The following is a 21,179-nucleotide window of genomic DNA, read 5'->3' as shown; positions in this document are numbered from 1 at the left end:
TCCCAGCGACCACATGCATATTGCTGCCTTGAAACAACTATAAAATGCTGTAGCTCAAGCAGCCTTTCTTTTAACGGACACATTTTACTTTGCAGTTGGGAAATGCTAGCAGTCCACCTAGCTTGGCTGATGTCAAGTTACATCAGATCACATTCTTTATATTATGCAGTTGTGCCCTCAGGTCCCAGTCAAATCGTATACATAACACTGAGCTCATCTATAAATGCTTATAGATCTATCCTATATACTGGGGATTTATACATTTAAGGCCAGAATGCTCTGCTACATTCATAAAATGTGATCTCCTGAATAACCCAGACCAGAGAATACCATCCAGTAATCCCTGAACCGATGGCAGTAATTTTACTATTTCTTTGAGGAAGGAACTGTTTTTATTGTTAGCAGAGTGCACATTAGATATAATTTCTGATGTGGTTATCCCTCAGTGAAACACAAATACCGATCACGGAAATATTGTTTGTTAATATGGCTTTCCCATAATCAATCTTTATTTAATGCTCTGGTTTGGATCTTAAAATTTACTTAGTATCATACCACATTCACTAAAGAAACTCGAGGAAATAAAAAACCCTGAACAATCAATCCAAACATTCACGGACTACTGACAGTTTTACGACTGCAGATGGTTAGCTAGGCATGGAAAGGACTAATCTACACCAGAGACATCTAAACACTAAAACAAAAATATTTATGCAGACTTCTTTTCTGTCATTACCAAAAATAAAGAAAAAGAGCTCTTGATAGCAAAACAACATACAGGAGCTTCTAAGTAAAGATGCTACGCAGAAGCTGAGACAATGATGTGATCTAAAGGTGGAGAAGGGTGAAGAAAATCTGGTCTTACCAGTAAAGAATATAGGGGATTTACTTCGAATTTCCTCCAATTTTTGAACGAACAAGGCATTCATTTCCCTCTGTAGGGTGCCCACTTGCCTTCGAGAAGTTTCAGACCAGAGCTTGGGGAATTCTGGGCTTCCAAGGCTTTCTAGACTGCTGGAGTTGGAGGATATAGAGCCATTGCTGGCTGCCACCAAGTTGACAGTGCTTCCATACTTGCCACCTGATTGGCACTGCCACCGCTGCCGGGAATGAGCCTTTATTCCATGACATTTAGAGTCAACATTTTTCTTCCCTGGGGTCACAAAAGACTGGGTGCTCCTTGTTAGATCATCGGCAGTTCCAGGGCTGCTGCAAGGCTGCAAATCTGATTGCTGCCCGGGCTGAGCTTTAACTCCCCAGTTTTTTAGCTCTAACCTCTCTTCTCCAGTTACACTGCTATACTGATCATGGTGAAGCATATCTTTAGCAAGAGGCCTGGTAGGATGGTCGCTCCACTTGCATTCTAGATCTGGGCTTTCTTTGGAACCAATCATGCATTTCATGCAATTGGTGGCCACTCCAATCCTACCAGAGCTGTTGATGGCACAGCGTGCAAAGACGCTTTGCTTCTCGCTCTGGTGCTCCTGAAGCCGGACCCTGTTAGACCTCTGTAGGGGTTCACTGAAAGCAGCACCCCCCTGAGCACAACTTTGGCTTTTGGCTTTACGAGAACTATGGGTCTTACCTTTCAACCCCTTGCCATGTACCTCCCCACTGGCACCATCTCGGGGAGCTGGTGACAGAGAAGCACTTTCTGGCTCTTGCTCAAAACGAGGCTGTGAGGCAGCTTCTACTTCACGGTCTTCAGCAGCCCCTTCAGAGCTGTTTTCTTTTGTGTCAAAAGCAATTTCGGGAAAGCCCTTCTTGTTTTTCTTCTGGCTTTTGGTGGGTGCGCTGGCTGTCCGCCTCAAGATGTGGCTGCTAAAGGAATGTTTGCGATGAAGCTGACCAGCAGCATGACTGTCCAGAGAGGCCTGCTTTGGATTTCTGAGAAACAGGCCTTTTAGACCTAGAGCTTGTTTGGCCTGGAAAATTTGGAAAAAAAAAAAAAAAAAAAAAAAAAAAAAAAAGAAAGAAGAAAAAAGTCCTTAATAGAAAATGCATCTCTTCCTTTGGGCACAGGAACTCATGTACAAATGATCAGTTCATACATGCACTCACATACAAAGTCTCCTGCCATATTCCTATCATCAGCATGAGAACTAAACCAGAAGTAGGACAGAGTTTAAAAATGAAGAAAAATCAGTAACAGCAGGTTTGCAAAATTTCACATCTGATTTCCTCAACTATGTTTTTACGATAAAATTTTCCAACCAGGCTTATCTTTCTATTTGTCATCATATTATCATCATTTATCATAACTTGTCATCATTTATATTTCATGTACTAGCATATAGCTATGTACAACATAAACATGAACATTAGATATTGCAAAGAAAAAGGAAATATTTCAGTCTACAGGGATCTAATTCTGAAAGCTGAGAGTTTCTCAGTGTGTGTTAAAAGCCACAGATGTGAAGTATTCATAACGCCACACACTTCAGACTCGAAGACTAAAGTCAGAGTGCTTCAATTTTACCAATACAGCTTTCTGGGGGTTTGTTGTTTGGTTTTGTTTTTGTTTTTGTTTTTTTTTAAATACAAAGCTTGTGAGGCATGGGTCAGTTTTCCAACAATGTGCACATTTAAAACAATTCTGTCCCAGCAGTTCAATGACATGAATATACTGCAGAACCTGGAGGACGCATAGGAAATCAATTCACTACAGGAATCCAAGGATAAGTGGAGACTTGAAGATTCATTGCAAACTTAAGTATTTTCTTTAAAGAATGTATGCTACTTGGAAATGAACATAAATCTACTTCTGAGCATTTATTTGATAATTATGCAAAATGTAAATCAAGCCCCGGCCTCCCCTTAAATTAAGATGCAAGTCTCCTAGATTCCCAAAGTCATCAACTAGAATAGCAGCACTTCTCCAAGGGCAACATGAAACAGTTAAAAGAGGTTCTGGCTCTGAACCACCTCTGAAAGTACCACCACTGATTACAGAGGGAGAGGACAGAGACCATCTTTCTAATCTGGGCACCCAAAGCATACCTATTTAAAGTACATGATGTAAATGCTTCCCTGAATGGCCACGGAGAATTTAGTACAATCTAGCTTCTGCACTGTGAATTCACAATCTATCAAACTGTGCTCTACTAGGAAATCCTGAACAAGGCTTCTGCATCACATCATAATAAAAATAAAGCAACAAATGCTGCAAGCTTATGTTATCTTTGAAGTGACATTATTAGCTTTGGAGCCTGGCCCAAGTTAAGTCCAGCTGGAAAATGCAGTAGTTAAAAAAAAAATAATGTAAGCATGTTTTTCAATATAATAAATCACCTGCAATTTTGTAGACTTAAACACGTTAAGACTGGGGCAATGAGAATTGCTGGTGATTTCAATTAAATTGGAAACATATGGCTGAATTATGCATCTTGTGCAGGTCATTATACATCGGCAGAACTGGACATCAGATGCTGTCAAATCTAATTTTTCCTGTCTCTTAAACTGGAGATAGCGACTAGCACTCATACGTTAGTCAAGAAATTTGTGGCATGAACAGAGGTCCCAGCTCTGGAACAAAACTGAACGCTCTGAGTAAATAAGAAGAACAAACTGGAAAAACAAACAAACAAACAAACAAACAAAAACAAAAAACCCAAACAAACCACAAAACAAGCTATAGAAGTGGTGGTAATTTTAAAACGTTACTTTAAAATCATTTTCATTTTACTTGTCATACAACCTGAGGTGGTTACAGAATTTAGCTGAGAGTGACCTCTTAAACTAAAGAATATTCTTGACTCAGATAATAATAAATTGGATGTTCAAATGGAGATTTACATGGTATAGGAACTGTTGAGAAATAAAGAGTGGACATAGGAGTATCATATTTTTTCAGTATAAAGGAGATTACACTTCAGTTGAATTGAACACTGTCATGAATAGAAGTTGAACTACATGCATGGCAAATTATCATCAAATATTTTGCTTTCTACCTGTGTGATTACATTTTGATAATTTCCTACCATATAACACTTATCCAAAGACACTCATGTATGTTTTCATCACTGAAGAAATACACTATAAACAAGTGAAGTTAGTCAGGGTGATAATACAGTGCTTCATATATTTCAGTACTTATTTAAGCATTAAACATATATATCCACCATCATAAATCTCCCACCATCATACAATTGATTTACATTTCAGTGAAACTGAGAGTTTCAGCATTCCTGTAAACATTCCAGGTGTACTTGCCAACTTTGAAAGCAATAGGCTGATGCCTGATAAAAAGTATGTTGGTTTTTCTCTGTCCGTAGAGCCTTGTACACATAAATCACTTAAAGCAGAAAAAGAGGTATTTCCTTTCTAATCTACTTCTCCTCCTTTGTTCCCTTTATTTCCCAGTTAGATCAGACTCTCTTTAGTAGCTGTAGCATAAAGAATGAATAAAAACAGAGTATATAAGCCAATGATTGAAATGCATTGTAAGAAACCCCTGATAAAATGTGATCAGCATCCATGCTTGTTGGCACTTGCTGTCAGTTAAATTTTTACACTGTGATGTCATGTGAGCTCACATTTCTGCGGCACCAAACAGTGGCACAGAAATGTCTCATTTCAATTACAGTGGTCTGCCTTCACCCCAAAATATTCAAGTGCACGCTCATGCACTTCAAATTTTGCATTGTAGGACTTAATGGATAGATATTAGCTGCACTGTACAGGAAGCTTGGGTTAAAACCTGCTTTTATCCCTGTGTCCTGCACAATCTGGCATATGGGATCAAGGTTTATTTGTCTGACACAAAGCCCAGTGAAAGCATTCAGAATATTAATTTTGTAATTGATTGAAGTTTAGTTACCACATGCCAAGATCCAGAGTGAGGAGGAGGTATATAGAGAGAGACCTAAAATGGCCTCTAAAAGTATATACAGGCTAAGGTAAAGAAGGTATGGACTGATTTTTTCCATACAAGGCAAAGAAAATTTAATTTAAATATTAATAAACCTTCTGTGAGAGCCAGTCTACTGAATAGTCTGCTTGGATCATTGTGGATTCACTTTCACTAGAAAGCTTCAAAACAACATTATGCATTTGTTAAGTCGTGAAGGGAAAAAAAGCATTCTGCTCCAATGAAGACAAGTTGGCAAGTACATGAATTTATTGCTATAAAAATCAGACAATATAAATATTGGCATAACCCAGAAAAAAATATCATACATACACATACACAAATAACATCCAACAAAAATAAAAGCACTGATGGAATGGGTGACACGCAGTGCAGGGCCCCGGGTATCATTCTAGTTTATTTGGTGCACCTTTGTTAAGCTAGCCACTATTGCTTGAATCCTTGGAGTGATTCAAGAACCCAAACCCAAATTTGGTTAACTTAGAAAAAAAAAGTTTTTTTTTTAAAAAAAAAAAAAAAAAAAAAAAAAGAGAGCCGTTTTGACGGAGATCCAGCACATGTGCTTCCAGCTTCTAGACCAGCTTTTTCATTCATTAAAGCAGATTTTAAAAAAAGCACAAGAAGCTTTCCCACAATTTAGCAAACAATTAACTGTTGATGTTATTTTCCATGTGAAAGAATTCTCTTGAATTCTAGTACACCGGAGAAAAGACAGTAGAGGTAAAGACTCAAAGAAGAGAAAAAGGGAGTCCTGGATCTGCTTCACACATAGAGGGCTCTCTGGCTGATCAATGACACAACTGAACTGACCAAGTCAAATGTCACAATTCATGTCACATGAGTTGAAGAGCTTCAAAATGCTAATAAGGAAACATTGATGCTAATGGAGCAACTAATTAGAGGCATGCAGGTGTGTGGTGGTGGTCACTACACCTCCTTGAGACAGGAGGGGGTACCTTCAAGGCGTCTAAAAACACTCTGCTTCTAAAAGTAGACTTTTTTGACATAGAGAAGCCCACTGAAATTACAAACAGAGTAAAGGCAAAATAATGGTGAGGGAGGATCTCAGAGATATGCACATCTAGAAAACCACAAGAAATTCTGCAATACATGAATAGACTAGAGAAGAGACAGAGAAAAGCGTCTCCAGGAAATAGTGCAATCTAAAAGATATTTCAGTTAAACACAAGTTAAGGTGAAAAAAAAATGTAAGACTGTGCTTTTGTAATATTAAGCTGCTGAGCAGGTGGAATATTTACATTTAGACAAAGGTCCCAAAAGGTTAATGCTTGCTTTAGAATATCTGGATTAATAAAGGATGGGTAAAACCAGGCTGATAACTGTGCTGATTTTGCTGCCCTTAATTAAGAGACGGGAAACAGAGAAACCATTTTAGTTTTAACAGAATTCTGTTAACTGAAAAATCAAAGGAGAACATGATTCAGAGAGAACTAAACAAAAAGGACCATGTAATATTTGCTCCATATTTTCAGTAGTTTAAATTAAAAATGATAAATTAAAAAAAAAAAAAAAACAAAACAAAACAAAAAAACAACCCCAAACACATACAAGCTTTCCTTCCAAATCCTGGTATTTTAATCATGTCAGTGCACAGCACCAGCATCTTAACACCAGCAAACCCAAAGAGACTGTAGTGATAATGAGAGGCAATATGGGATGTCTAATAGACTTAAAACATGAAAAGGGAATAAAGCATTCAAAAAAACAAATCAGTGCACTAGATTGGAAGCTAGTGGATACGGACAGGTGGGAGACACTATGATACAAAAGGGTCTTTCAGTTGTTTAATACACTTACCAAGAAAACTTTATGTCCTCAAAATAGCTGCCCAAGTTTAAATGGACAAGTTGCCTTACTGTGAATCATAACTGTCACCTGCCAATTACTCATGAAGAAGTCAGTAAGAGCAAATAATTATGAAAGACGAGGTAAAAGAGAAAAGAGAGATAATGCCTTGTGATATTGCCAAAGAACATTTGAGGTGAAAACTCTTAAAATGTTCACAACTATGGACACTGTCTCTTCCATGAAACACCGCTGTCAAGAGCAGTGCCTTGGAAGCTGATGAAGTTAACTAATCAGTAATTAAGGCAGGCAGACCCAATTTGTCTTTTATTTTAAAATCCCACTTGCCAGTGGATACTAAGCTACAGACTTTGACTTCCAATGAGGGATACTGAAATATTTGCTATCCTTATGATAGTACTGAAAGAGCAGCAGAGAGGACATCACCCGAAAGCAGCAAACAACTGGAGCGTCATGAATCCACACAACACTGGTAAGAGGAGGAGAATCTGCCTATTCTCTATCAATTTGACAAAGAACAGAACAGAAAAGGAGAATTTACAAAAAGGATGAGTAGGACTGACCAGGGCAGTCATCATCTCTGATGGATGCATACAGCAAATAGATACTTGCTTTCATTAAAGGACATAGGTGAGGGACGCAGTCGCTAATCACATCAATCCAATTCCCACTGGCCTCATGACTAAGGCTGAGCTATCTGACTTTCTTGTTACAGTCATGGAGAGTTTGATGGAATTATTCAAGAGCAATAGATCTGAACACAGCAACTCCAGAGAAGTTCAGGACAAAATTTAAAGCTGTTTGAATCAGTGCCAAGTCTCTTACAGCAAGTGTCTGTAAGGTTACTGGGACAACTGCATCTCTACCCACAGTCAAAACAGTCATGATTTACATCATATACAGTTCCTCTGAACCCAAAAATATAGTCAGGAAAGACCTTAGCATTGAAATGTTCAGCCTGCCATCACTTTCCCTGAAGTCTGGGACTAAATGACCTTTTTACCATGACTTGGGTGCTAACCTTTTATCTGAGACAGGCTCTACAGTCCAAAATTAAACATTGCTCATCTGCTGTGTCCAGCTCAGACCAACACCAACCACGTCTCTTTCACCTAAGTCTTCTAAAGTCTCTGGCCCAATAGAGCTAAATTCAAACAGATTAATAATACCATGACAGGGAGTTTCAGGCAAGACTCCTAGTTCTGTCAGGATGAAGCTGTACCTGTCTAAAGTTTTTGCATTAGACATCAAATTAAAAAAGCAGGAACTGAGCTAAAATATCTAAAGTGACATTCTTTCCAGAAACAGCCCTTCTTCCTATAAATACAAAACTAAGCTTTCCTGGGATTTACCTTTGTTTCAACCCACAAAAAAAATGGATTTAAAATCTAGCAGTTTAAAAAGCTGTTTTCCTTTCTAAGAATTGTTTTAATTGCTTTTGCATCAACAGCAGCAAACGGAAGGAATGCAGCATTCCGAGCTTGTTCAATGCCTCCTCCTACTGTCACGATGCTGATATTGCAGCTTGCTGCTACAGAGCTCAGCCTGTCATTGCGAGTGGGTATAAACTGGGCACTGGGATACTTAGCTACCTGAATTTTATTGAAATTAATACTACAGAAGGAACTAAATCCAGTGCACTGCGAAGAAAGAAGCTATCTCATTCTCAGCTGGCCTAGGAAAAGTTTGAATTTAGGGCTTTATTTTCAGCTTGGAGTTATTCATGTGAATTTAGATCTAGCACCCAGACAGTTGTATTTTTCCTCCATGTGAAGCAAACATACTCTTAATAACAGATAAGCAGTGAAAATAAGTCCAACAACTATTACAAGGATCATCCTTCCTCTGCTTTTTAAGTATTATTACGGGAAAACCCCAAAGAAAATAACAAGAATTTAAATTTAAAATGCAAAAGCATCTGGCAGACAGAGCCTTTATAGAATCAGCTTTGCAGGCAACAAGCACTCACCGTTCAGGTGCATAACCTTTTGTTCAGCAAAGTGCATTACTGTATTGGACCCCACCATATTTATATAAATGTCTGCATACTGCAATGAAACCAGCTTCCCCTATGTCTCCCTCAAAAAGGCACTGCAAGAATCTCTTTCTATAACTTTCCCTATGGTTCGCCTGTATCACCGTGTACATTCAGAAAGATCTCGGCCTACCATGACAATCACAGACAGGAAGTTTACTCTAGCTGAACAAATACGTTAGCTTGGACCTTCCCCCATGTGGCTTCCCTAGTGCGATACAAACTCCCGTCGGCTCATTTCCGTATGCAAGCTGTAGTATGTTACACTGAAGGCACTCACCTTACCACAGATGTCGTTAATAGCCACATGAACAAAGATGGATGCCTCTTCTATACCTTCCAGGTACACGTGTCGGTAGCCTGAAAGAGAGTAAATAAAGCTGACAAGGAGCTGGCACAGATGATCGGAAGAGCATCAGGAGACTTCCCTTTTGCAAACAGCAAAAGAAATGAAGCAGTTTTTTCCCCACTCCTCCCAGCAATAAGCATCCAGGCTTGTGCATCACCTAGCCACACCCAGTTATCTGAGTTGCACCACTCTACAAACTTAACTGCCATTTCTTCTTGTCCCTTCTATTTTATAAAAAAAAAGCCATGTCCTGTCTTTTCCAGTGTCTATTATTGCTGCGGTCAATCCATGACTTAAATTTGACTACGTTCTCTCTTGGGGACCTATAATCCATTAGTAATACTGAAAACATTTCAACCAAGTTCATTTGATAGAGACTGGATGTTTGTTTTCAATCTTACACATGAACATTTTTCTTTACTTTGGAAGAAAAGAAAAATACACACAGAAGAAGCTTTAATGTGAAAGAAGAGTGCACTGAAAACAGAAATAGGAAACTGACAGAAAATGGCATTTAGTAACCTGGATCCCATCATTAGAATAGGTAACTACCTCTTCTATAGTAAACTATTACTGATAGTAATGCGGCCAATGAAAACTCTAGTGCCTTTCAAAAACTGGTGTGAAGAAAATGGAGGAAAAAGTAGTATGGGATAATAGGAGTAAAGATTATGTATGGTAGACTTCTATGGCCACAATATTTAGCCATCCTGCTTGACAATCTTACCCATTTTTTTAAAAATCTAGTCCCACAGATTTAATTGATTTAATCTTCATCACCACCATATAAGTCAGTAGCGGATCAAGGTAGAAAACTCAGGGTCCAAACCCCCAGTGTTTTGTTCTAACTAGAAATTTCTGCAGCAGATACATGCACACACATTAATCCAGCATTTGCAGTTATCACAGAAAAAAGTCCTAGCCAACTGATGTGAGATTTCACCATTTCTGTCTTACCTGGCATCATACTGCTGAAAGCTATTGTTCTCTGTCCAATAAAATCACGCCCAATTGGATCATGATCCCACACAAGGAACCGAATCAGCGCAATCTCTGGCATGTGTACTGTGAACACCAACGTTTCCTCCCACATTGGGTTAAAACCTCGGAATGAAGGAATCAGCTTTTAGATATTTCGTTCACAAGATGCAAGAAAGAAGACTGCCTACGTAATGAATGCCTAAACTGCAATGCCATTCTAGTTTTCCTAATAGTTTGATTGTTGTTCTTGGAAAATCCAGTACTCCCACTCACTTCAGCTGGAGACACAACAGCACAAGAATTTGCAAGAAACAGAGTTGGATCTTACTTAAATTTGGCCATGCTTTCAGCATGTGTGTCGACAACCTGACTTTCTTTTGTCCACAGCAAGCTCAAAATACCCTTCTCTCATACCCAACGAGAAGTCAGACAAATGACTTGGTTTACACCAAGACCTTTGCAACATTATACCAACTCAGTCGAATAATTGAAGACCCAAGTCTGATTAACCTCAATTTTTCAGTGCTTTGTCATAATAGGCACCAAATTTAATCTGCTCATATCTTTATGAACAAAACTTGCCTGAAAGAAAATGTTTCAGCCATAAAAAAACTAAAACCCACATAATCTTACCATTATCATCAACTACTCTAGTTTGTTCTTTGAAGCAATCAACAGGTAAACCTATAACTTCTACTTCAACAAATGGATCTATGATCTGGAAAACAGAAAGTAACAAATATTGAAAAGAAAGAGTGACAAAGATGAAATTCAAGCACATGGCTTTTACAAAGTGGGCATTGTACATTATTGTCTTAAAAATGATTGGTCCTGAGCCTTTTTGTAACGGATTATTATGCTGATGAGAGATCTCTGGCTAAATCACCTAAAAATATAATTTAGAATAATCATGTTGTTTGCATTTGTGATTATTTATCTGTTCCATTCAATTCCTCTGTTCTGAAATGAACTTTAAACACTGGTCTGCATATGAACATTTTCTAATTTAGTGGATATTTGAGTAAAATCTTTAAAATATATCCAAAACAGACATTATGATAAACATGTTCTAAACCAGCAACATTAAAAAAATCCCAGTGAGAATCATCTGTTAAAAGTCTCAGCATCATCATGGTCAAAACAAATGGGAAATCTGAGTTCTACCTCTGGCTGACTGGCAAACATCTCCTATTACTACCTTCCATTTCTGGAAGAAAGTCTGCTTAGAATGTAAGCTTGTAAAACTAGAGCATTTCTTGTAGAAAGTTGCTGTAATTACCTAAGACTAGGAAACCTTTGACTCTGTTGAAACCTCTTAATTAAATGTGAACCTCAACTGAATTATAAGTTCCCTGAAGGCAACAGTGAAAGGACATTCTGGGGATCACAGAGGAGGACCATCCTGACACAGTCTCTACATTCTGCTAGGTAGCCACAGAGATATTCCTGTAATAGGCCTGAATCCCTACAGTTTTTAATTAGTGGATAAGTATCTCTTGTGTTCTCTGAAAGGATAACAAGTTTTGACAGAGTTGAGTTTCAGGGTGACACCTCTGTCCCAGTTCACAAGGAGTGGGAAAAGGCAGGCAGCTATAAAAGATTAATCTGAGTTCCAGCCTGTGTTATGGCTCATATAAAAACCTACACTGGACCTATTCAATTATTTCAATTATGTTGTTTCAAATTGTCATTTGAAACAACAATCTGATACTCAAATCCACCATCCATCTCCCAGTTAGTAACACTGAAGATAACAGTATCTATAATCAACTACTAGATTTTTTTGAAAGCTTGTGATCTCATTGAGACAATGTGATCTCAGCAAGAATGAAGAATCTTTTTGATGCTTAGGAGAACACAAATGTTCCTTGTGCCCATGTCCATGTAGAATACTTTGCCACTAAAGAAAAATTAGATGTGTTGTATCTGCTCTTTGCTGCTCTTTGAAAGACACCTCATCCTCAGTAGAAAAGACTACACAGCGTATTTGTCAGACGTCTCATCTTGTTTGCCTAGCTCAATTCTACAAAATCTTTTTCATAACATAGAGTGGTCAGCACAATAAAGGTCTGCTTTTCTCTCGTATAATTATATGCAAAGGAAACATAGAAAATGAAATATGGAATTTTAAACACCACCTAACTTACTGTAGCTTTCAACAGGGCTTTTATTTCTGAGGGTAGGCTTATGCAGTGTAGATACCTGACCTAGCTCAGACACTGATAGCAATCAAATCAGGGAGCACAGGAAATTGGGCAGGATGAGCGTCATGGTTTAAACCCAGCTGGCAGCCAAACACCATGCAGCCGCTTGCTCAGCCTCCCCCACCCAGGGGATGAGGGAGAGAATTGGAGGGGTAAAGGGAGACTTGTGGGCTGAGATAAAACAGTGTAATAACTGAAATAAAACAAAACAGTAGCAATAAGTACAAATGGGTAATGCACAGTGAGATTGCTCACCACTCGCCGACTGATACCCAGCCCATTCCTGGCCAGTGATTCCGAAAACCAAGATCCCAAAATTGCAATCCCAGAAGCAAGAGAGAACCCCCTCCTTCCCAGCCACCTCTCCTCTATATACTGAGCATGATGTTACATGATATGGAATATTTCACTGGCCAGTTTGGGTCCGGTGTTCTGGCCGTGCTCCCTCCCAGTTTCTTGTGCACCTGCACACAGGTAGGACATGGGGAGGTGAAGAGTCCTCTAAACCTCAGCAACAACTGTAAACATCAGTGTATCATCAGCATTCTTCTCATACCAAACCCCATACTGAATCCGAAGCACAGCACTATTACAACTACTAAGAATAAAAATTAACTCCATCCCAGACAAAACCTGGACGATGAGCCAGCCTACAAGTGCTTGGCTGGAGGTTTAACCCTTTCTCAGGGTTAAACTAATTGCAAGTTTGGTATCTGGACAGACTGGGTGCAGATTGTTTCCTAAGGTTATTTAGGCATTTTATCTTAACAGTGTTAATTTTTCTATGTATTAGCTCCTGACATGGGGAGTAAGTTCATATGTTTTGCAGGCACTTCTAGAGTAATAGTAATCACTTAAAACATGGCTGTTTGCAGCTGTAGGAAACTGGATTCATGGGCTTGGGGCGTTTTCTTCCAAGATTATGTTCTGCATGAGCTAACTCCCCCACTGTTCAGGATAAACTGGAATTCCAACAGATTATTCTTCATCTTCTGAAACATGAGTGGAATTGGAATTAGGACAAATTCCATGCTGTTGCATATGTGATGTTAATAAAAATAGAAATAAAGAAATGAAAATGAAAATAAATGAAGTAAAACATAGATAGGCTCCCTAAACCCTCAGTATAACTCTACTCTGTGTGGTTTTTAGGGAAGTTTACCTGGTTTGCAATCACCTACAAAGTTCTGTGGAGAAAGAAGCTGATTGCAACATTCATGTAAAATTCAAGCATGTAAGAACTTGTTTGAGAGGTTTGATTCGAATTACAGAAGGCTAGAAGAAAATTTTAATTCTGACAAAACTTCATCATAGAATTCATTAAAAACTATTATTTAATAAAGTCATGTGGATGCACTATTGCAACACCAATAAACAGCACAATAAATGAAGAAGAAAGTCTCTTTAAAAAGTTGCCAAGAGGTTGCAAATCTGGCTCCTTTTAGCCTGATATTTCATCAAATGAAGTTGCCACAGGTTTTGTAAAACAAATAAGGGAGCACCAAAAAAAAAAAAAAATCACACAACAGAAGCCAAAATGAAGGACAGAAAGAAAACATGTAATAATACTGTGCTACATGTAGGACCAGGAGCAGATTCGCACAAGCAGAGGGAGGGACTCCCAAGTAACTCTGCACGCCTTGCCTGACAAACTCAGCAGTATTTTTTTTTTTTTTAAAGAGGCAAACTGACTTGGCTCTATTTGCAACAGCGCTTTGGAGGAAGGTGGAAGTTTAGAGCACTGTGGTGAGTAGAAACTCATCATCATGAGCTTACTGGTCCTTTCTTGCTTCTCCTCGAGGCACTGTTATTGACAAACAGAGGAAAAACATCAAACTGTGGCTGTGATGCTTAGAAGTGAAGAAAATCACCTAAAGATCTAAGATGCTAATGACCTAATTTATTCATGTTCTATGTCTTCTGACAGATAAGAGCAGGAAGTTAAATCATGATCCTTAGCCCAGTCAATATGGAAATAAGCCTTCTCCAACACACAAGAACAATCACCGATTGGCCCATACCTCTCCTCTGTCTCCCAACATGGAATCACGTGGTTTTGGGAGTTGTTGACCACTGATAATTCTTAGAACCAGCTGTTTCTTCAATTGACCAGGCAGTGGGTCTTCAGAATTTGGATTAAAGACACCTGTAAGAATAAGAAGTCAAATAATGTGAAAGAAGTACAATTTTGGGGATGACTTTAGTTATAAATATCTTCTGGCTTATTTGCTTCTAGAATCAGAAATGCATTTTTAAACAAACTATAATAAGGACCCACACCCACTCTTCTCATGCAATTATTGATCCACTTAATTTGGTCGTTTTTCTTACCTTGACACATGCAGTTTGGTTTGAGGACATAGCCACAATTCCCATTGGCACTAAATTTGGCCCGGTTCAGCTGCAGCATTCTCCCCTCTGACTGGTAGTTTAGTGCAACTATTAAAAAAAATGGTGATATTCCTTACTGAGTGCATTAACAACACTCTAGTTTGTAGAATCAAGTTAAAAGGCCACCTAAATATATTTCCATATTTGAGTTCTCGGATGCAAAAACTCAAATGTTTTATGAAAAGAATTTTCCTATATAATATACATCACAACTTCAGGAAGAGAAGGTCTCCAAGAGAGTCTGAACTCTGAAGTCCTCTTGCATTTCAGAAGTTATTTATTTCCATTTACCAGATAGCTACGTGCATGTAAGACACACGTTTGATGCAATCTATGTAGGTAACAACATAGACAGCAACAAGCACTCAACTGTCAGTAAAGTTGGGTGAGCAGAGAACTCCTATTTGATTCTGGAGCTCCTATTGAAACATCCCTCCCAAAATAAAACAAACAAGTTTTCTTTCTGCTCACCAAGTTGGCAGCCAGCATTCCAGAATGGCTGGGGATTGTAGTTGCTAGAATCCACACGATAAGAAGATGGGTAGATGCGGGACAACTGATGCTGGTTGAAACGCAGATACTGTGCTGGCTTTTGCTGAAGTATCTGGTGGGCTTTTGTTTCACTGAAAGATGAAACCTGCCAGCTGGAAGAAACTACAAAGAGAGGAGGAGATTAGAAGTAATCCCTTATTTATTTATTATCTAGATAAAGCATTCATAACTACATAGCACTAGTTCCTTATAACTGTCAAGCATCATTTGAATATGTCCCACTCAGAGGGAACTATGCTTTTCTTAAATTACAGCAAAACTATTCTGCTTATTGGGAGGAGTTATAGTGGGGAAAATGAAGCTGTATATAATGAATGACCCAAATCTTCATTAAGAAGTTTAAAAAAAAATTCTCCGAGATTTTTTGAATTGGCTTAAGGAAAGTCTATTTTCTGGCAAGCAATTCTCTCTGACACTTAACTAAAACTTGATTCCTGTCAAAATAAGATGCAGAAAACTTAGAAAGATGACTGAAATATTCTGAAAATTTAATGCTGATATTTCATCAGATTTGACTTAACTAAACTTTAAGCTTGAAATGCTTTTCAGGCCATTCTGCCCAAGAGTATATCTAAAAACTCTGTTATTTCCCAGGATGCAAGTGTTGCATAGCAGCTTTTATACAAGCTAGAAAAGACGACCTGTATACTACCTGTAGTAACTTTTTCTCCTTTATGCAAGCTGTCACACAACTCTAGACTCACTTTGTGGATTCTGAATGGCAAGGGGTCACCTACTTCAAAGTAGTACAGCTTTATTTTGTGCAGCTCTTCCGTTAAAATCTTTTCAGGGTGGGGGAGAAACAAACCAGCTTTTAATTAGAAGATATGTATGAACATAAACCCTTTGATTTCTTTGTATAGCAATTATTCTCAGCAGACTTTTAGTTCAACCTACTTTCAGTTTCAACATCATGGATGCCAACAGACTTTGTGTACTTCACCAGGTCAGAGAGTGCCCTGGACAGCTTCATTGTTTTCTTCTGTCTGTTTACCCTAGAAAGATAAAAAAAAAATAATTTTCCATTAATTAAGGGGTAAATTTTATCTTTCATATTTAAAAATAAATCAAGGTAAAGACATGTAAGGTTTTCTTCCACCAAGGAATTACTTAATAGTTTCATACCGCATAGAGCTTCACTGTCAAAGCACAGAAGTTGTGGAACCAACAGTGTGAAAGTACACAGAACATGTAAGTCCTCTTCTTACATGTTAATGGCAGACATCAGTATTCACCTACTAAGATCTGGTGGGGAGGACACTAAATTGCTTTGACCAAAGGGTAGAATATTTATTCACATATATATTTACTTCTCAAGTCAAGTGCTAACAAAAAGAGGTTTTAAATCCCAAAGAAATAGTAAGACAGTAATGCTCTGATCCTCCTCACTTGCTTCAGGTTATCACTAACAGCATATCTACTAACCTTCCAAAGAAAGCTCCAAAGTATCCTAGAGAACTGCTTAATCTGATTTCTTACTTTTGAAGCCTGAAGCTTAAGCAACCAGTCTGCAAAGGATCTTTGATGTCAGGATTTTTGAATTTCAAAAGAAAATTCAAAATCATCACCTGAATGTTGATGTAACTTCATCTGGTAAATGATAAAACAATAAAAAAAAAATCAGCTGTGGACCTGATATACTGCAAATCTACCTTACTGGATCCATTGGGCCACCAGTCAAATGGCCTATGTGTCAGCTGGATGAGATGGTGAGAGCTCAAATACATACAAGGTCCACTGTACTTTGCTAATTAGTCTGAATGGCACCACGCAATCATTCTGATGATCTTGTGGCAGATACCGGATCTACCCTTATACCAGACTCCTGTCACATTCCTGCAGCCTTCAACAGATTGGTTCTAGTCCTGAAGCATATCAATTTAGTGGGTACATTTAGGTAGGTATCTTTTTTTAGAAACAGAATTGCCAAACCACTTGTTAACAAACCTGCTGTAATGTACAGAGCTCCTGGCTAAATTTCCTTGAGAATCCGAATCATCTTCACCCTCTTCCAGACTTGTTGCCTTTTCAATTTGCTTCCTTTTTTCTGTGCCACAAGGAAATAAAACCATAATATCATAACTGTCTGATCAATGTTTGAGCAGCTGGATACAATTTTGATTTGTTATGCCAATGAGTATGTTACAGAAAATGGGAAGTTACAGCTTTTGTAATACTCAGTATTGCAGAACAATATGCATGCACATGGGGAAGACTCAGCCCAAGGTCAGAGCCTTTTTATAATGGAATCAAAAAATCCTCAGATAAAAGGTGCAAATGAATTTTTATCTTTTTCAGTTTAGATCTTGGATACTTTTAGACCTTGATGTAAATTGAAACTATCTGTTATGCACAATTATAACCAGTTATCCAGCCTATCTATTCAGTGAACAGTCTGACTGAAAGCCTCTGCCAGACAATGGAATTATGGTATACCTCTCCACCACTGTATGCAAAGAAAAAACCTATCCAAGAACACAATATTTTGTGTAGACCTAATCTATCAAGTATCAAGTGGTTCACCTTGCGTTTAGAAAAACTGCCCATCAATGACCGACTGTGCCTTTTATTGGTGCTGAAGTCTTCCCCAGGTTCCACATCATCCTCAGGTTTATTCTAAAGCAATCAAACAGGAAGAATAATGCAGCAGACCAAATAGAGTGCTACAGACAGCATATTTGAACATCATCAGAAATAGTTTAAGCAATCTTCCCTAAAATGCCAACAGAACTAGACTAGACCAATGCAGACTTTCTTTTCTTTTTTTAAACACAAGCTGAGTACAAGACCTTTTATCCTGGCAATAATTGCCATCATTTTGTCCATGGGAACTTTCAGAGCAGACAGAAATCATACAAATACCAATCCAATTTTATTTTCATCTAGGCAAAGTTTGAATGTCCCCATACCATATACATTCATTGACACCAGGCTGGTTTGTAGCTTAATATTTGAAAAGCATAGTTTAACAGGACTTATTTCTGCCAATCATACAGTTTTACCAGGATACTCCATGGCAAGAAAGAAAATTCTCACAATCTCTTAAAATGTATATACTTCATTGGTGCCACTGGTTTTCAATATGACATTATGGTTTCATTGATTCCTACACTAATAAGACACAGACTATTCTGGTTAATACCTATGCAAAAGGATTCTTGAAGTCTTGGCCTTGTAGTGGATCTCACAAGAATAACTGTCTGATACATTAGGTAAATCATTAGGCTTAAAAGTACATACAAAAGTCATTCTATAGAAAGTTTTAGGAAGCTGACTTTTAGTTCTCATCTAATTTTAATCCCTAGTTAGCACACCTGCTTATTATTGGCAGATCTCCAATGTTCTTCATTTGCATGCAACAATCTTCCTAAGATTTTTGTGCCTTATTACATATTCTAAAATGACAATGCCTCAAGTTCATGAAGTGTAGTCTGTGGGCTGAGTACATTTTTATAAATAAGCATTAATAGAAAATTAATATACAAATGTAAATGCATAGAACATAGAGAACCAAGGAAAAAAAGCTCAACTTTCTTATGCACTTCTTATAATGGAAAATAAAATTCTTTCTGTTGAAAAGTCACTTCACGGGTACATTTCATGCTCCACTTGCTGTGCAAGGAAGAAAAAAAGCTTTGCATATTTGACAGTGATGTTCAACTGGCATCGTCATTAAATGAATGAATTCAGCTCTGAATCTGAAGTCAATAATACATGATTTATTCAGTAAGCTGACAAAACACAATAACTGGAAATGCTAAACACCTCTTACCCTGAAGTCACTGGAGAAAGTCATTGGACTGGAGAAAGAGGTGGTTAGCAATTCAGTTTATATTTTGAAGGACTGCCATATTTCATTATTCATCTGCAATAACAGACTATCCCTCTACATGAAGGGTGAATCATAAAACCATCTAAAATTAAAATCTCATTATCAGCAAGTTAAAAAGAAACTTCTAGTAAATGGACATAAATGTATAAAGTATTCTTCCTTATAATACAGCTTTTATATAAGCAACATGAGTTATTAATAAGATGTCATGACAAAATATTACAGAAAATATTACAGAAGAAGGGAACATGTTTGCCTATGTATTGAAATAGCCAAATAGGTGGTGGTCAGGTTAGTCATCCATGAATGGAAAACATCGCTTCAAAATCCCAGTTCCACCGAAGTCTGACTGGGGCTATGAACCTGGATCTCCCACATCCCAGGTGAAGGCTTTGGCATCTGGAATTCCTGAGTTGTATTATGCTTTTTCACCCAGACAGGAGACAGGGACCTAATGGCAAACAGACTCCACAAAATGCATTGTGTGACTCTCGCTATCTTGTTTTAAGGGAAGTGCTGAGCATTCTTCAGTTTCACTAGTACTATGATAGCTGCAGACACCTCAGCTACACTGAGCTATCTTTACTGGGGAGTCTCAAAACAGATTTAAAAAGCCTAACTTTAGATATCCACCTCTGAAAGAACAAGCATTATTGTTATGAAACAATAGTACTATGTAGCTACAGAGACAAACAAAACAATAATCAGATCTAGGGGCAACTGAAGTACAATAAAATATGTTCACCTTCTTACTATCTGACTTTAGACCAGCCTTTCCTGATGATGGTAGAATGGTAACTGTAAAATTGTTTGGATCTTCACAGTCACGGATTTTGGATTCTTTTATTAGTGAGTCAAGTTTTTTCTTTGCTATATTCTCCACTCTTTTCCTATTAGTAGATGCCTACAAACAAAACAGAATTGTTAAACTAGGTAGCGATAAAAAAAGTCGTAGTAATTCCATCTGGGATTAATGCAAACAAAAATATTATGTGCAAGAAAAAAAAAAAGTTCTTCATTTGCATGATGTGAAGCCGTTACCTGCAGCTCAGTATCAGACTTAATGTAAGGTATGGAAGCATATGAAACCCTGAAATAGGTGTTAGATCTAAAGTGTAAACAGATTGTCTGAAGTGGTGAGACAGTAAAACTAATTAAAACAGTTCTAATTAAACCAAGACTGACCACTGCCAGAGCTATTCAGACGTAATGCCTGTTACAAGCCAAGGATTGCTAACACAGAAATAGTTACTACTGAGATGACTCCCCATACTGAACTGAATTAACATATGCTATGTTTAGCAGTACATATTAAATAAAAAAATGCAATCTATTCCATGGTGCTGTACAATAAGCCACTCTTCATGGAAATTTAATAGTAATGGGTATGTGTGGAAACTGTGAGTAGATGGTAATTCTCTCACACATTGGGTTGATGGATAGCATTCACATGCTAGGTCAAGGTTGACTCTGCAGCTACAATAGATGCATGATTCTACTGGATGGATTGGGAGAAGCTTTAGAATACTGATTTCAGCAGTTCAAGGGCAAAATGTAAAAGAAGTCCTGTTCCCTCCTTCTGTGTACATCATAGCCCATGTGAGGAAGTAGGGGAAACAGAAATCCAGGGGTTTCTTTTTCATCTATGAGGCAACAACCCCAGGTCTTTTAAGAGGTGACAGGTTCTGTTTTCTCAGTAGGCCTTAAGAATTCCCAGTTAAATTTGTCATGAAACAACCTATGATTCTCTAAGCTCTTCAAAATTAGGCTTGGAAAGCAAACCAGATGTAGCAAATCTCAAATTTAGAGCATCAGTAAACCTCACAGCAAACAGAACTGTTAGTAACAAAGACAATGAGGTCAGCAAAGCAATTTCTACTGAGCCTTTAGTGAGAATAAGACACCCAGCTATAACACGTTACTACCTTATTAGGAAAGATGACACTTTTCTTACTGGCATTGATGTCTCCATCCATTTAATGGAAGAAAAATAAACACTATTTCATATTTTTAAATAGCATATGTGTGGTCTACGTTGAAAAGAATCATGGCAAGAGTAATTTCTAGCAGTGAGAGACCTGCTAACATTTCTGCTTGTTCCAGTATCTGCATTAGGATCCTCCTGAAGCAGAACATCT

General features: G+C 37.9%; 1 protein-coding gene across 1 annotated transcript in view; it reads right to left on the bottom strand.

Annotated features, from left to right (window-relative positions):
• PLCH2 (phospholipase C eta 2) overlaps positions 1-21,179 on the bottom strand; it is a 119,083-nt gene that overhangs the window by 5,859 nt on the left and 92,045 nt on the right. The window contains 12 exon segments of the mRNA XM_033007776.2: positions 866-1,925; positions 9,013-9,092; positions 10,039-10,185; positions 10,696-10,780; positions 14,288-14,412; positions 14,598-14,705; positions 15,129-15,311; positions 16,107-16,204; positions 17,157-17,238; positions 17,241-17,256; positions 17,733-17,825; positions 19,787-19,945. Of these exon segments, the coding sequence (XP_032863667.2) occupies positions 866-1,925; positions 9,013-9,092; positions 10,039-10,185; positions 10,696-10,780; positions 14,288-14,412; positions 14,598-14,705; positions 15,129-15,311; positions 16,107-16,204; positions 17,157-17,238; positions 17,241-17,256; positions 17,733-17,825; positions 19,787-19,945 (2,236 nt within the window).

Source organism: Tyto alba, unplaced genomic scaffold (assembly GCF_018691265.1).
Source record: "Tyto alba isolate M040663 unplaced genomic scaffold, T.alba_DEE_v4.0 Super-Scaffold_20000042, whole genome shotgun sequence".
Lineage (NCBI taxonomy): Eukaryota > Metazoa > Chordata > Aves > Strigiformes > Tytonidae > Tyto > Tyto alba.
The sequence above is the reverse complement of the archived record's forward strand: the minus strand, read 5'-3'. Positions and strand labels throughout refer to the sequence as shown.